Source organism: Haemaphysalis longicornis, unplaced genomic scaffold, assembly GCF_048455015.1.
Source record: "Haemaphysalis longicornis isolate Haplotype H1 unplaced genomic scaffold, Haemaphysalis longicornis Haplotype H1 scaffold_12, whole genome shotgun sequence".
Taxonomy (NCBI): Eukaryota; Metazoa; Arthropoda; class Arachnida; order Ixodida; family Ixodidae; genus Haemaphysalis; species Haemaphysalis longicornis.
In genome coordinates this window covers 77,381,762-77,396,947 of record NW_027526225.1, presented here as the reverse complement: position 1 = coordinate 77,396,947, position 15,186 = coordinate 77,381,762, and the positions used below count along the sequence as shown (strand labels likewise).

The 15,186-nt window shown below is 48.6% G+C and overlaps 1 protein-coding gene across 1 annotated transcript; it reads left to right on the top strand.

Annotated features, from left to right (window-relative positions):
• Window positions 1-480: 480 nt before the first annotated feature.
• On the top strand, window positions 481-14,711 carry LOC144162822 (uncharacterized). The gene is made up of 4 exons (XM_077693487.1): window positions 481-947; window positions 10,098-10,157; window positions 12,420-12,677; window positions 13,642-14,711. Exons 2-4 carry the CDS (start codon window positions 10,100-10,102, stop codon window positions 13,953-13,955), a joined length of 630 nt encoding a protein of 209 aa, XP_077549613.1. The 5' UTR covers window positions 481-947; window positions 10,098-10,099; the 3' UTR covers window positions 13,956-14,711.
• Window positions 14,712-15,186: the final 475 nt, after the last annotated feature.

The following is a 15,186-nucleotide window of genomic DNA, read 5'->3' as shown; positions in this document are numbered from 1 at the left end:
GGTGAGATAAAATTAAAAAAAAAAAAAGTTCAGGGCAGTTTTAAATGCGCGCATTCTTTTAAAACGAGAGTCGCTCGTTTATTCGCACGAAGGGACCAATTGGTTTAGCGGAAAAACAACGTGTTGCCAATATTTTGCGTTCTCCTGCCGCGCTTCCCTTTATAGATTCTTGCTAAATAGTTAAATAAAAATAAAATAAAACAGCGCTGAGCAATTTCGTAGGCTTTGGGCGAGAATTTTTTCCTAGTTCACAAACTTTCTTCTTCGAACGTATTAGGAAGGTGTTTCTTCTTTCTTGGGGGGGACGTCCTACCTAACTTGCGAATAGGCAATACCGTTGCAGAATTGATACTTAAGTAAAGCAGATAAATTAATCAATTCGGTCAGTCGGCTGGTCGCTCGAGAGAACAATTGTTTTTAATTGGTTGATCGAAAATTAGATTGATCATGTGGTTAACAAAACACAGCCTGACTCGGTTTACAGATTTTTCTAGGACACTGCCTTAGTCAGGCATTCTTCAAGTTCGTAATAACAGTTTTGAACCTTGGGTCGTCTTATGTAGGACACCCTGTACAATGTCAAGCTGGCTTTAGTCCGCCGAAACTACGCGCGAAATCTTTGGAACACGGCCCTGTTATAAATACTTAAAACAGCATCGTGATTTAACGTTCACCGCGAGCATCGCTGACCAATAAAAATGCCCTCGCCGCGAACGCGATGGGTCCATTGTTTGATCCCTGTCATATAAACATCCTGTCTCGGCTGACGAGTGGCGTCGGCGTGTGTGACTCCTGACGCCGTGTCGCAGACGCTTCTCTCGTGTAAGGGTCACATTGTGCTACTGCACAGCAACGCCAATGGCGACGTGGTTTTGACCCGGAATAATTCACGGTTTCGCTCGCCGACTTCTACACCGGGGATACGCAGTTTGCTTTCATTTCCTCAAGTAAGTACGCTTTAAAGCGACAGCTTTCTTAGTGGGAACGGTGGAGTCCTGTCAGAAAACTAATGCATTTCCCCATAGACCAGTTGGTTCGACCGAAGAGCTCTGATAAGATCTCTATACACACAGCGCGTGCGTGAAACCGGTCTTCCATTGTATCAAAACGGTTACTGGAAAATCGTGAAAAAGGAACGGTTCTAGATAAAACAACGCGCGCCTCGATTGTGAAGAAGGAGTACAATGCTATTCCTTGAGCTCATAAACCACGTATCGGTATACATTTATATCGTTCGTGGGTGCGTCTACTTAGTGCGCGAGAAGTCGTCGCATGGGTTCGTTCTTCTTTGGCGATCTTGGTCCTTGAAGGTTTGTCGATTGATTGGACGCACTTTTAGCTTTCGCGCTTTTAGCAGTATCGATTAGACCGTGCGCCTTTTCCTGCGAGTGGCTTCGTGCACTGGAATAACAAGTGGACATTACTGGTTGTGCTTAAATGTCACCTGGCATTGCTGCACCCTGTCCCAAAAAACCCTTAATTTAAGCACTTACTTAAAATTACCAGGTTAATGTAAGCGGGAACAGACACTTTCCAATTTACCCTTTTCCCAACGCTGCACATTTTTGGCCTTTACTTTTTTGGTGTTGTTTCTATTATTGCTTCGTGATTTCGGCCGGAGGCACGTGGGAAAGAGACGAAAAAACGGGGTTCGGGTAAGGCAAGGAGAGGGCGAAGTAAAAATCAATTTGATTAACAGCACCAACAGGGCAGGTTTATAAAAAATCCCGGACCATCTCCACTAACGTGAAACCTGGGGAGGGGCGAAGCATGCAGCGTATAAGTGTATTCTTGGCGCCTTGGCGTATTTGCCAACGGAGATAAAACTGTTGGGGGGTACAGGTATGGCGCTTTGCTGTAAAAGTCTCTTGTCTTTGAAGCACGAAACTCTCTGGCGTGAGGCGTAAATGATTGTCCCGGTGTTTTTTTAGTACGCGTTACGAAGCGCTCCAGCTCGAGGTGTTAAAAAGTGTCCCTGTCTTTTTTTAGTGCGCGTTACGTTCCAGCGCGAGGTGTAGACGAGTTTCCCGGTGTTTTAGTACCGTGACTAGATTAGACGAACGACGATTACGACGACGACAGGAGACGCCAACAGTTCCAGCCCCTAAGAGGCTTCGCCCTTAAAAGGTATTGAGTCCAGCCGAGTGCTGGACTTGCTGCAGAGAACTGCGGCACTTATTTTTATGCACCCGGTGATCAAATTCACCCGGTTTATAAAACCTGCTACCAGCACCACGGAGCGCACTATTTCGAGCTATCCTAGTTCTGAGGCTTATTCACAACAGATGCTTAGCACCCGCCTCACTTACCGAAACCGGACACTTGGGAGACGTTCCTGGATTTCCCTGTTCAAGTCCCCAGGTTCAAGCCCGAAGTTTCCAGAGAGAAACTCGACCCCCCCCCCCCCCTAGAGAAAGGGTAGCGGGGAAATGCAGACACACGGGGGAATCAGGGCATGCGTGTCCGATCGGACGAGAGATTTTCGGATCAGAAGGGACGAGACGTGGTCCCGTAAGGAATCCGATATGTGGTCGTGGACAGACGTCGTGGTAAGTTCGTTGTTCGGGCTCCTTCGGCGACCACAGCAGCACCTTGTAGCCAGTGCTGACCTTTGGTGGGGTTCACACCATCGATGCTATAGTACTACGGTGGAAGTTTACGTTGATATAAATAAACCATTCCCAGTTTTTTTTTTTCTTCAGATGTCCCCTGTAAAGACACGCACAGTCTCAAAACCACGGCTGACACTGTGATGGGGTTCACACCATCTCGTACTCAACGCCAAAATTTCGGTGTAAATACTGATCCTTAGCCAATCCTTCTTCTCCAAGGCCAATCCCCCCATCCAGGGCGCGCGTCTTTGTATAGCCAATGGCTGAATAGCGAGTTTTAGCTTAGGCAGGGTTCAGACTGTTGCCGCAACTATCGTATTAACTTTAAAGCATGACGTCATTTCACGTCTCAGCCAACCGAACTGCGTGACATGCCGTATTTTTACGTCCATAGATCACGATATTGGCTTTCGCGTCGGTAGTCTTAACGTACGCTTACGGTATGCACCGTGTGTTCCGTGCGTACCATGTGTACCGGGACACGACTGCGCATGCGCACGCGGGCCCGTTGAGGCGGGCTACCCCTCAGCGGAACGACTGCACAAGCAGGGTGAGGGCCGCCCGCCCGTAAGCAGTACTTAGCCACATATACCGGAACGAATGCGCGCATGCCCAGTCACGTCCCGGTACACACGGTACATACGGAACACACAGTATACACGGTCAGCTAAAACTCTATAATGTCTCTTGCCCGAGAGCGATGGCCGATTCTCAGGGAACGCGGCACTGACAGCTCCCGCTGTAAAGTGAAATTACACATCACGGCATGCTACCCGGCTTTCCTATGTGCAGCGACGCGTCGTGCGTCCGCGCAGGTAACGGGGAGAGGTCGACGCGTCCGGTTTATTGTCACCGCAGTGTATTCAAAGTACACAGTTCCTGGGCGCCGACCGGATGACTAGGATTCAACTGTCGCGCAGGCCTTGAGTCATCTCCGTTCAATAACACGATGGCCTACTTTCACGCTCGGCCCCGCCAGGGTCATCAACGAGGCGTGATGCCATTGGCGACGTTCTTTCAGCGCCGGGTTTGAACGCTTTCGATGGGAGTGGCGAGGAAGCTCCCGGCCACTATTTATGTGAGCTAACTGGAGTAGTTTGAATGTTTCAAAACTCCATTTAAGGAGCGCAGGTTGCTGTTTGACATTGCCTTGTGGCTGCAGGTACTATAGTGCTTATAGAGTACCCGCCGCGGTGGCTCAGTGGCTAAGGCGTTAGGCTGCTGAGCACGAGGACGTGGGTTTGATTCACGGCCCCGGCGGCCGCTTTTCTGATGGAGGCAAAAAGTAGAAAAAAACTGTGGCTGATTCCTCTGTCATAGGGATCCGTAAAACATGAAAGTGAAACGTGCAGCGAAAGCTGCAGTTGGGCATGGTTTGCGGGTCGGCGGCTGTCTTGTGGGTGTTCTTGGCGAGCGACGTCCTGCTGGCGGGTCGCTTGGGCAAAGGTGTACGGCGTCATTTCTGTGACGGATATGATGTCAGTGAAATCTTGGGATATCCCGGCATAAAAAACTTCCGGGTTAAATATAAAACCAGAAAACGAATAACCGTAAGTAGAACGTACTCTTTAGTACTAAAGGCTGCTTCCCTGCGTCCTTTAGAGGCCGCTTGCTTGGTTGTACTGGCGTCATTTCCGTGACGGATATGACGCGAGTGAAATCTTTGTGCATCCCGGAATAAAACACTGTCGTGTTAAAACGCCAGTGTGTGCGAGATTTCGGCGCACGTTAAAGATCCCCAGGACGTCAAAATTAATCTGGAGCCCTCCACTACGGCGCGCCTCATCGCCTGTGTTGCGTCGGTGCATTAAACCCCACAATCAATCAAGTAGAGTTATTGACCCATCTCTGATACGTGAGACACCCAGGACACCATATCGGTCCTTCTTTGACTGACCCACCGCGTTGGCTCAGTGGCTAAGGCGTTGCGCTGCTGAGCACGAGGTCGCGGGTTCAATTCCCGGCCATGGCGGCCGCTCTTCTAATGGAGGCGAAAAGCAAAAACACCCGTGTGTACGAGATTTCGGCGCACGTTAAAGATCCCCAGGTGGTCAAAATTATTCCGGAGCCTTCCACTACCGCGCGCCTCATCGCCTGCGCTGCGTCGGCGCGTTAATCCCCAGAATCAATCAATCTTCTTTGACTACGGGTGTCACATGCGAGGCTGAAAGGTGCACACATTCCCGCCTTTTAGGTGGTGATAGCGCCTTTTAAAGGAAGTTTCCTGCTCAGATTAGCACCATTGACATAATTTAAGTGCACAGGAAGCAGATTCGGCAAAATGTAAGTAATGACTATGCGAAAAAACTTGCCGTGTTCCCCAACTGCAAAGAAAGCTAAAAGAGAACAGTATTTCTGTGAGAAGCGTTGCTGCCAGACTAGGCTGCGCAAACGGGAAAGCATCCGGGGAAATGCCAACGAGGAAAGGGATAAATGATTGCAGACGCAACTCGTACGCGATTAGATTCTGATCGGCAGACAAGCGTTCATATGTAATGAAGCGCAAAATTGTAGAGTGAAGCAGGAAACGGCAATAAGGGGGGAATCTGTGTGATTGTTGTAGCTGTTGTTCAGAGATTTTACACCGACCGAGTTTACGATCACAACGCACCCAACACACACACGGATGTCGCACACCCCACCACACGACAGCCAAACTGTGAGGCGAGGCAGACGCCGTGCTCCGAAATAAGTTTGGTAGCTCGCGCTTGCAGTGTTCGGACGCCGAACATCGTTTCCTTTCTTTCGCGGAAACTACTCCACCTTGGGGATTTCCCCTACATCTGTTCGATAAACACCTGTCCATAACTTCGAGTTGTTGATCAATTCGCTCTCGCGCTACAAACTGCTAGTCTCCTGATTAGCTCAGTTGGTAGAGCGACTGCTTCAAAATAAGGGAATGGCGTACCAGGATGGACTTACTCGCTAAGTCATTTTTTGTAAGAACAAAGAGTGGAACAGGTTGTCAGAAGCGCAAGTGTGCTGTAAAAATGAAGATTTGTTTATGTCCATGCTGTAACCCGCCTACTGTAGCGCCTTCGGGCAGTGCGGGGTAATCACTGAATACAGAAAGAAAGGAAGCGGTGGTCCCGGGTTCGAATCCTGGACCAGGACAAATTTTTCACAGCTTTCCTTTGTAGCCGTACGGCTGCATTGAGGTGAATGGCATCTGGACTTCTGGTGTAACTCGACCGCAGCTGCGAGCCCGTTTACAGCGAGCCGCAACAACGACGTCTCGGTACTTGTGCCGTCAAGGCCTGAGTTTAGCGCCAGAAAAATGCGCCGTTCTTGCATTCACCAGAAAGTCGATGCTCCGGTATCCTATCATTATTGAGGGGACACTGATACCTTACGTCACGCACCACAGATTTTTGGGAGTGACTGTAGACCGCGGTCTGTCGTGGACGAAACACATCGCCTCGTTGAAGACTAAACTTGCAAGCCTAGTACATGTTCTTCGCTTCGTGGCGGGGATGAGATGGGGTCCATCTGAGAGCGCTCTTCTCCAGTTGTACCGGAGCCTGTTTTTGGGGCATCTTCGTTACAGCCTGCCAGCCATTTCAAACCTGCGAACTTCTTCCCGGCGCACGTTGGAGGGTTTGCAAGCACAAGCCCTCAGAATATGCTTGGGGCTACCACGATGTACCTCTACTGTGGGCACAATTGCCGAGGCACGTGTTTTTCCAATGAATGCGCTTCTTTCGGGCGAACCCCTTCGAGTCTACCTTAGATGCTTCACAAGGCATGAACACCATCCATTATCGGCTCTTCCTACTACGTGTTCGAGAAGTAGTTTTGCGGCAGCCATTTTGCAACACCAACATAAGATCCCATCGGGTTTCGCCCCAATGGTGGTTTCCCAGAATCCTCTGTGGGTACTATCAAAACCATTAATTTACCTTTCCATCCCGGGAATTGGGAAGAAGTCCTCTTTGCCCTCAATAGCCCTCAAACAGTTGGCTCTAGCGTTCTTGACAGACAAGTACGCCGAAACTGTACATGTATATACTGATGGCTCTGTGACTGCATCCCGGTCCGCCGCGGCTGTGGTAATTCCAAGCTTATGCGTTACCCGAGGATTCACACTAGACCACAAGACAACTTCTACTGCCACTGAGTTGGTTGCCATACGGGAGGCGATTCGTTTAGTCTCCCGTGAATCACCTCAAGCTTGGACCCTGTTTTGTGATTCCAAGCCAGCACTCCAGGTCCTCAACGGAGTTATGAGGCAAGGACCCTATTATGCCCTTGCTGCGGAAGTACTACTCGAATTATGCTCATTGGCACTGCAACAAGGACATGTCCTCACCATTCAGTGGGTACCAGGCCATTGCGGGCTAGCTGGTAACGACTGGGCTGACCAGGAGGCAAAGAAGGTTTCTGCAAATGCAGATGTTGTACGTCTGCCCTTCGCAAGGACGGACACGACCGCCCTTCTGTTTACCATTCTCCGCCACGCCTCGGCGAATCACTGGTCCCACCCTGACAATCGTCATAGAAGATTACACCGCCTGGACCCCGACTGCAAGTTTCGGTTACCTCCTGGTATTCAGCGAAACTACGCCACGCTGTTTCACCGACTGCGGCTTGGCGTAGCCTTTACCCGTCGCTACAAGCACCTCATTGGCTTTACGAGTGACCCCGACTGTGAGACATGCCATGTACCAGAGACTATTTCGCATGTTCTCTGCCACTGTCCACGCTATGCGCAACCTCGAGAACAATTAGCGAGAACATTGGCCCGTTTGGACTGTCGTGTGGTGTCGGAGGAAGTGCTGCTAAGACCTTGGCCAGACGCGAAGCGTTCCTACAGTGCATTTAAAGCTGTGCTGACATTTCTGCGCAACAGCGGCCTCTCAGAGATATTGTAGTTGAGGCCCGTCCGGCTTAACTTTAACACATACACCGTATCGGTATAGGCATCTTCTATACATAGCCCTTCATTTATTTCTCCGCCATCTTCATCTCTCTCGTCCTCTATCCACACTCTTTCCTCCACTTTCCCTTCCCACACACAGAATAGCTGGCCAGATATACTACCGTCAGGCCGACCTTTCTGTGTTTATTTCATTTCAATAAAATTCCTCTCTCTCTCTCTTCCCTTCGTAGAAACTTACTCCACCTTGAAGACTTCCCCTAAACATGATCGATCATCGTTTTAACGTGTTTCTCATACATCATTACGCTTGAAAGAATTTCTGTACTACGTAAGAGTCCGAATGCCCAGTGGAGTTAGGTAAAATTGGTAAGTTATTTTTGTCATTACTCCGATCCCGTACCTCCTTCACATCTCGCATCGCATCAAAAATATTGCGAAAAAGTTTGATGTTGATGTTTATTCCACTCCCCCCCCCCCCCCCGCAAAAAAAAAAAAAAAAATAGAAGGAGAAAAATATCGCATAAGTAAATGTTGTTCTAGAATCAATAGGAAGTCAGGCTGCACGAGTTAGTCATAAGTGTAACAGAGGTGGTGGTCTAAAACACTGAAACCGGTTCACCCCTTGTAAAAACCAAGGTGGTGTATTCTATCGTAAGTCTATGTAGCGAAGTGTAAGTGTACCAAACTGCACTAAAAAAAGCGTAGTCCGCATTTATCTGCCCATGGTTCAGGGTGAAAATGTAGGTCGCGGTTTCTATTCCTGGCCGCGGCGGCCACTTTTCTGTTGGAGGCGAAAACCGAAAACGCCCGCGTGTACGAGATTCTGGCGCACGTTGAAGATCCCCGGGTGGACAAAATAATCCGAAGCCCTCCACTACGGCGTACCTCATCGCCTGTGCAGCGTCGGCGCGTAAAACGCCACAATCAATCAATCAATCAATCAATCAATCAATCAATCAATCAATCAATCAATCAATCAATCAATCAATCAATCAATCAATCAATCAATCAATCAATCAATCAATCAATCAATCAATCAATCAATCAATCAATCAATCAATCAATCAATCAATCAATCAATCAATCAGTGTGAAAGTGTACCCTTGCCCTGAACTCTCCGGCAGGAGTATCGTATTTCTGCCCCCGGACTGCCAAATAGCAGGAGGTGTTCGCAACTGCAAAAAAACAACAAAAAACAAGCAAACAAAAGGAACGCATGTATATATAAGCTCAGCATTGATAGCACTCCTTGATTGTGAAATCTCCTTTCTGGACAACATGAGAATGATTAAAGCACGTTATGAATGCGTGAGAGCATCACTCATGACTGGCTTGGCTCAGTTGGCGGTAAATGCTGTGTCCCTAGGTCAGGGTGGCCAGACAGCGCGGCCGGAAGAGTGTCGACAAAAAAAAAAAAAACATGGCAGGAAGACGTCGGCGAAATTTTGAGAGGAAGCTCATACGGTCTTCATACGTTTTTACAACGGCTTTTATAGTTTTTTGTCTTCTTGGCAATGCATACATACAAATAAGTGGTCTAGTTTCTTTAAAAAATGGCCGCGTATCTGCTCCTTTCGTTGCAAATGTCGACGAAAGACGAGAGTCGACTGGCGCCCCTGGCAAGTAAATGCCTCCCTTCTCTTTCCCGCTCACCTCTCAAGCTGTTCATCTCCCGTCTCGTTCCTACCAAGATAACACGCTAGAGGTTTGCTCAAGTCAATTTAAATTTACCACGTTCCACTGCTACAAGTCGGGTGCCTCGATGCCAGCGCTGCCGTACGGTGGAGACGCGCGTGAATCGAGGAACCATACTACAACATTGATAGAACCACGTTGTCTTACTCCACGAGCGTTCCAAGCGGAACGTGGAACCTATCTAGTGGAACCTTTCGTTGCTGTTGCCATTTGATTTTTTAGATGCCGCCAGGTAGCGCAGGCAACAGCAGGCGACGGTTTTCTGCCGATGATGAGCCTGAGCCTGAGCCTGTATGTATGAGCCTGAGAAAGGCTTACAGTATTAAATAAATAAATAATAAAATAAATGATGTAGTATTTCATTTGCTATCGAAGAAACCAAGCACCCGTGAATTTTTAAGTAAAGGAACACTGCAAATATCACTCATGTATTGATTTTCTGCCTTATATTTGCGTAGTGTCTTGTTCTTGTGCAACAATGTTGACAAGTAGGAACATCGACACCGGACTTGGACGTTTAGATTTGGCTGTTGGTATATTAGACCATTGTGCAGTTTCTGTTTCACTTTGGCCTTTGGTTGAATCGAGCTACGCAGACAGACAGACCAAAATTTTTGCGTTTAAGTAGCCCAAGAAAGAATATATCGTCTTTAAAACACACAAGTAAACAAAACACAAAGCATGGTTCACGGCAATACTTTTGTTTCCTTCGCATTATGGTTTTATATTCGCTCATTTAGCTTGACACGAATATGTTACGATAAGCATTTTGTTTTCAAATTCTACAGAATTACAAAAAAATATTTCGTTTTCAAGGCTTCATATGAAGCACGACGCGCTTCGAATGAATACCGATTAACAGCGTACTTTGCTTCTGTGATGGTAAGGATATTGAATTTGTTTATGTACAGGCATGAACGCATCGCACGGCGTGGTGTGGATGTTCTTGTGCCTCTTGGCAGTGGCTAAGGGTAAGTTGTATTTTCGAAATAAATGACTGTATCTATATATACGAGTACTTGCTTAGCCGAGGGTACATTGTCGTTTCAATATAACTACCCGTGTATGTAATCAAAGAGTACTAGATCAACCCTATCAACGCCCATGAGCAGCTTAATTTCTTTGATAGTTCGATCAACTGGCAGGCGAGTATCCTTAGGTGTCATTGGAAGCTTAATTTACTACGTTTCCTTCTTTTTTTTGTGTTTAAAGACCCGTCTAGTAAGCGTGCCTCTACTCGTCTATTGTTATCTCTTGGAGAAATCCTTTGTTATACTTCCAGTAAGGCTTACTAAATTGGCAGGACGGCGCGTACCACGCGTACCCGTCGCAGTTTTTCGCGGAAGGTCTATAGTACAGACGCAAACCTGGGGCGACAAATAGAGCGGTGCACAATACAGATAAGAGCAGCACAATATTTTCGAGCGTCTTTGAGGCAATGGTGTACACTATCACTTGAATAGGTAGGCGCGAACTCTACCGCGCATTATTTGACAACATTGTGCAATCATGCCTGTTTTGCCAGCAATGGTGCTTCACGTGCCCTTTCAGAGTTAACCATACCAAACTCGGCGTTATTGGGATTGTAAAGTTACAGCACTACGTCTTGAAGAAATATCATTATCAGGCAAAATAAATCAAATTGTCGCGCTGATTAATCACCCCCACCTGCCCCACGTCAAGTACGTTTAAATGTAGTGTTTTAGTACTTCTGCGTGTTTACAAGTAGTCTGGGTGGCCTCATGTTTCCAGAGATCTATTATCGGTATAACACAATAATATATCGAAACACAGCCTTTTGAAACTGTGGTTTCCCCATTCTTCGCCAATGTCGTCAATTTATTGTTGGCGTGGCCGGCCAACACTAGGTGGGTGGTTGTGGACTAGTGGGTGGTCGTGGGTGGTCGTGGACTAGGTAAGTGGACGTGGGCTTGCAGGTAGTCGTGGGTGTTCGGCGACTAGGTGGGTGGTCGTGGGTTTGTGGGTGCTCGTGGATGTTCGTGGACTAAGTTGGTGGTTGTGGGCTTGTGGGTGGTCGTAGGTGGTCGTGGGCTTGTGGGTGGTCGTGCGTGGTCGTGGACTAGGTAAGTTGTAGGTGGTCGTGGGTGTTCGTCGACTAGGTGGGTGGTCGTTCGTGGGTTTGTGGGTGCTCGTGGATGTTCGTGGACTAAGTTGGTGGTTGTGGGTGGTCGTAGGTGGTCGTGGGCTTGTGGGTGGTCGTGGGTGTTCGTGGACTAGGTGGGTGGTCGTGGGCTTGCGTTCTGTGCTAGCTTTATTTCTTTTAGATACCTACAACATTTCCTAACTGTACATTGAACGGGATGCTGGTGTTACGATCTCGAGCCTAGCTGTCCATGAAAAGAGATACATCATCGTTAGTTCCTCTTTCGATGGTATTGTTAAGAACGCTCTAATTACTAACATATACGATAGCAGGTGGGGGGCGTGTTCATACGCATGCGCACACGCTCAGTCTTCACTAAAGTAAGCGTGTGACACGCCGTTGTCTCACGGTCGGGAAGGATCATAATTTCCACCACAAAACGAAACGGTTTCGTGTCATTCTAATGCGCCAATGTCTACCTTAATAGGAGTGCCAGTGTTCTTTTGTTTTGTGCCGTACGTCCGCTACACACGTTATTGAGGTCATTCCACGGTTAGTGTGGAGTCGCTTGTAATAGTGATGCTGACAACGCGTCGTGACGTACACGCTTGCAAGTAGATCATGATCCATCGTCATCGTCATCAGTATTCATTGTCAAGTATAAAGGTGGGGTTAAGTTATAACTTATGCAAGTACTTACACCTGTGCACGGTGAAATTTCTGCTTGGAGCCAGGTACACGTCATATTCTATGCTGAAGCATAGAGTGAGCCCTCGTATTAACGAAGTCCTCGAGACAGGAAACTAACTTTGTTATAAGCAATATTTCGTTAAAAGCGAGAATGACTTGCTTTTTATGAAATTTTAATAAAGCGAGATTTTCAATACAGTGATTTTGTTATAACGACTGTTTACCGTAATATTTGAAGAAACCAGCAGAAGGGTTGTTCTGTTATAGGCACAGTGGCTGGCTATCAGCCCCTATCATTAAGCGCTGTCTATTTATTTGCGATAAGGATGTTTTTATGCGAGGGGATACGTGGATATTTAACAGGGCGAATAGTACCGACCCCACAGACTTTCGTAATGTCCAAGTACTGCGCAACAAAGCAGTCCCTGATTCCTCGCAGGCTTCGGCTGGAACCACGACCTGTCGGGCCCCGTTCGGGACGCCTGTTGCCGGGACAACGACAAGTGCTGTCCGTACGGCTACCGGTGCGACCCCAAGTACAGGAACTGCGTGCGCATCAATGAGCTAGCCAGGCCGGAAGCACAGTCCACACACACGTCCGGCGGCTCGCGTGGCTCGTACCTATCCTACGCCACCGGGCGCCAGAACATACCGAGCTCGGGTTTTTCCCTTTCGCAAGGCACGTTCCTCAGTCCAGGTAGGTCATTAGTTGTGCTGTGTGTACCTGTTAAAAAACGTCTGCATCCGAGATGTCTTGTTATGCTCGTTGACAACCGACCTTGATGCCTGACAATACATTTCCACGAATGACACTGGGGAGAAAATAAGAAAAGTCGGCGGCAAATAATGGTCTAGGGAATCACAAGGCAGGAAGGGCTGGAGGGACATGGGAGAGGCATTTGTCCTGCAGCAGACACAAACAGGCCGATGATGATGGTGATCATGATGATGACGACACTGGTGGCCGAAGAGAGCTGAGGGAGGTACTTTATTGGGCGTTCTGTGGTCTAAGGGTCTGTAGTGGCCCCCAGCAATTGTGCCGGGTGGCGACTTCGGTAGCTCTGTTGACCATAGCAGTTTGCACCTCTGGGTCAACTGCGAAGTAATAACTGCAGCCGGGAGTACGTCACAGCTACACTTCTTTTTCCTCCTCCTCCCCCATCCTCCTCCTCCTCATGCTCCTCCTCCTCCACCACCTCCTCCTCCTCCTCCTCCTCCTCTTCCTCCTCCTTCTTCTTCTTCTCTTCTTCTTCTTCATTTGGTGATGGCACGTACCCGCTGTGGGGGATTGACCATGGCTTGAGGTTTGTTTAATTGTTTAAAACGTGTTTTTTCTTTAGAATTGGAAATTATTTGCGTATAATAAAAGAAAAACACATACACTCCTTAAAGGCGCGGCCAGATAAATGATAGTACGAATGAGCTAGCATAAAAGCTACGCTTGACTGAGCGTCCTCTTCGCCTACTCTCGCTTGCTACAGACGACTGTGTTTTTTGCAGAAGAGCCATCGGTGAGAGCCAGGTGAATACAAATGGAGTATACGCCGGTAGAAATATACTGTCCACTTACTCTCAACAAATAGCTTATAATTCTGGCTCAGTTGTCGCACACGCAGACACACATCGACCAAACAGTGGAGTCGAGCTGTCCTTGTTCGCAGACAACTGTCCCACGGGGTCATACTGCTGGGACGTGGACACGTGCTGCATGATGCGGCACGGCTACAACAACATCTGGAGCCGAGTGGAGGCCACGTGCTGCAGCCGCAACCAGAGCCCCAACTGTCAGAGGTCGCGGGGGTGCCGGGTCACCCTGAGCGACCGGCCACCCTACAAGGGCTACCGGGAGACCTTCACCCGCAGGCCCGTCTACTACGGAGCCGCCCTGCCGGCCGCCCTTCCTTCAACCGCGGTCCTCTTGCTCGCGGTCTGCGCATGCGTCGTTACGGGCCCTCTCAAGGAACTGAATGCGTGAAACACACGGTTGCGAGATGACATGCAGCCGTTTGAAGAATTTGTGCCCCAACATCGTAAAGGTGGAGTTTCCACTGGAACGAAGACCTCGCCTTAGGCGTTTGCGGGCCTGGTATGACCACCCTTGGAAGACGTATAGAGGGGAAAAGCTTGTTATGCGACAGTTTTTCTACACATTTTGGTCTTCTTTTTTTGTCTTACGTTACCTTCCCCAATACTGCGTATGAAACCACGCATCGTTGTCTGGTTCCCCCTTTGCGTACTCTCTTTATAGCCGTCTTTGTAAAGACAATCAACCTTCTTGGATATCAGTGCGTGGACCCTGGTTGACGTTTTTGGGGAAGTACATATTTGCCCAAATGAGCTGGGTATTCTATGCTTAACAATTCAGGTCCTCAGCACTCCCATGGTATTATAAAGGCTACGAAGCCGTTCTTGTTGAGGAGGAGGAGGAGGAGGGAAGAAACGTTTATTGCTCCCATTGAATGGGAATAAAGGAGCGCGGGGTGGTTGTCGGTCATCCATGGTGGGTGGCGTTCCTAGTCCGGGATGCCATGGCAGCTCGAATGGCCCTGGTCGCACCCACGTGACATGTGTGATATCACTGCGCGCGCTATTCTTTTGAGCGCCAGCTAAAAGGGGCCCCCTGCTCCGGCTCTGTGGCCTCGATTTAGAGTACTGAGCACTGGAAGTGACGGCTTGGGTTTCGAGCCCCAGCAGGTCTATCTCTTGGTATTTTTTATCGCTTAATTTTTTTTATAAAGTTCATTTTCTTTTCTAAACTCAAACCTACGCCTTGTTTTTGTTAATAATGGCGATTTGGTATCTTTTAGATCGCTTTGGGTTTGGGGCGCAGCCAATGACCACGTTTAATTACCGTTCTGCATCACGCAAACAGACATGTCAAGTGGGTGCTCTGTGCAGCGAAGCGTTTGGAAATTTGCGCCCAGGTCACCAGGCCACGCTGGTTTTCTAGGAGATCGCTTGTCAGCAGGACCTCCCTCTGCTCCGGTGTCGGTGCGATGACTTCTGGTAGTTCCCTGACGCCTTTACACTCCCACACCATGTGGTACAGGGTGTTGGGCGTCCAGGGGAGGAGTTGCAGTCGTAGCTGGAGAGCATGGGGTTTATATCGGACAGCTGTGTGGCATGCGGAAATGAATTTGTCGGCAGTCTCCGGAATTGTGCGGCTTCTTTGGTTAGCTTCGGGTGGGGCGGCGGGTATCGTCTTC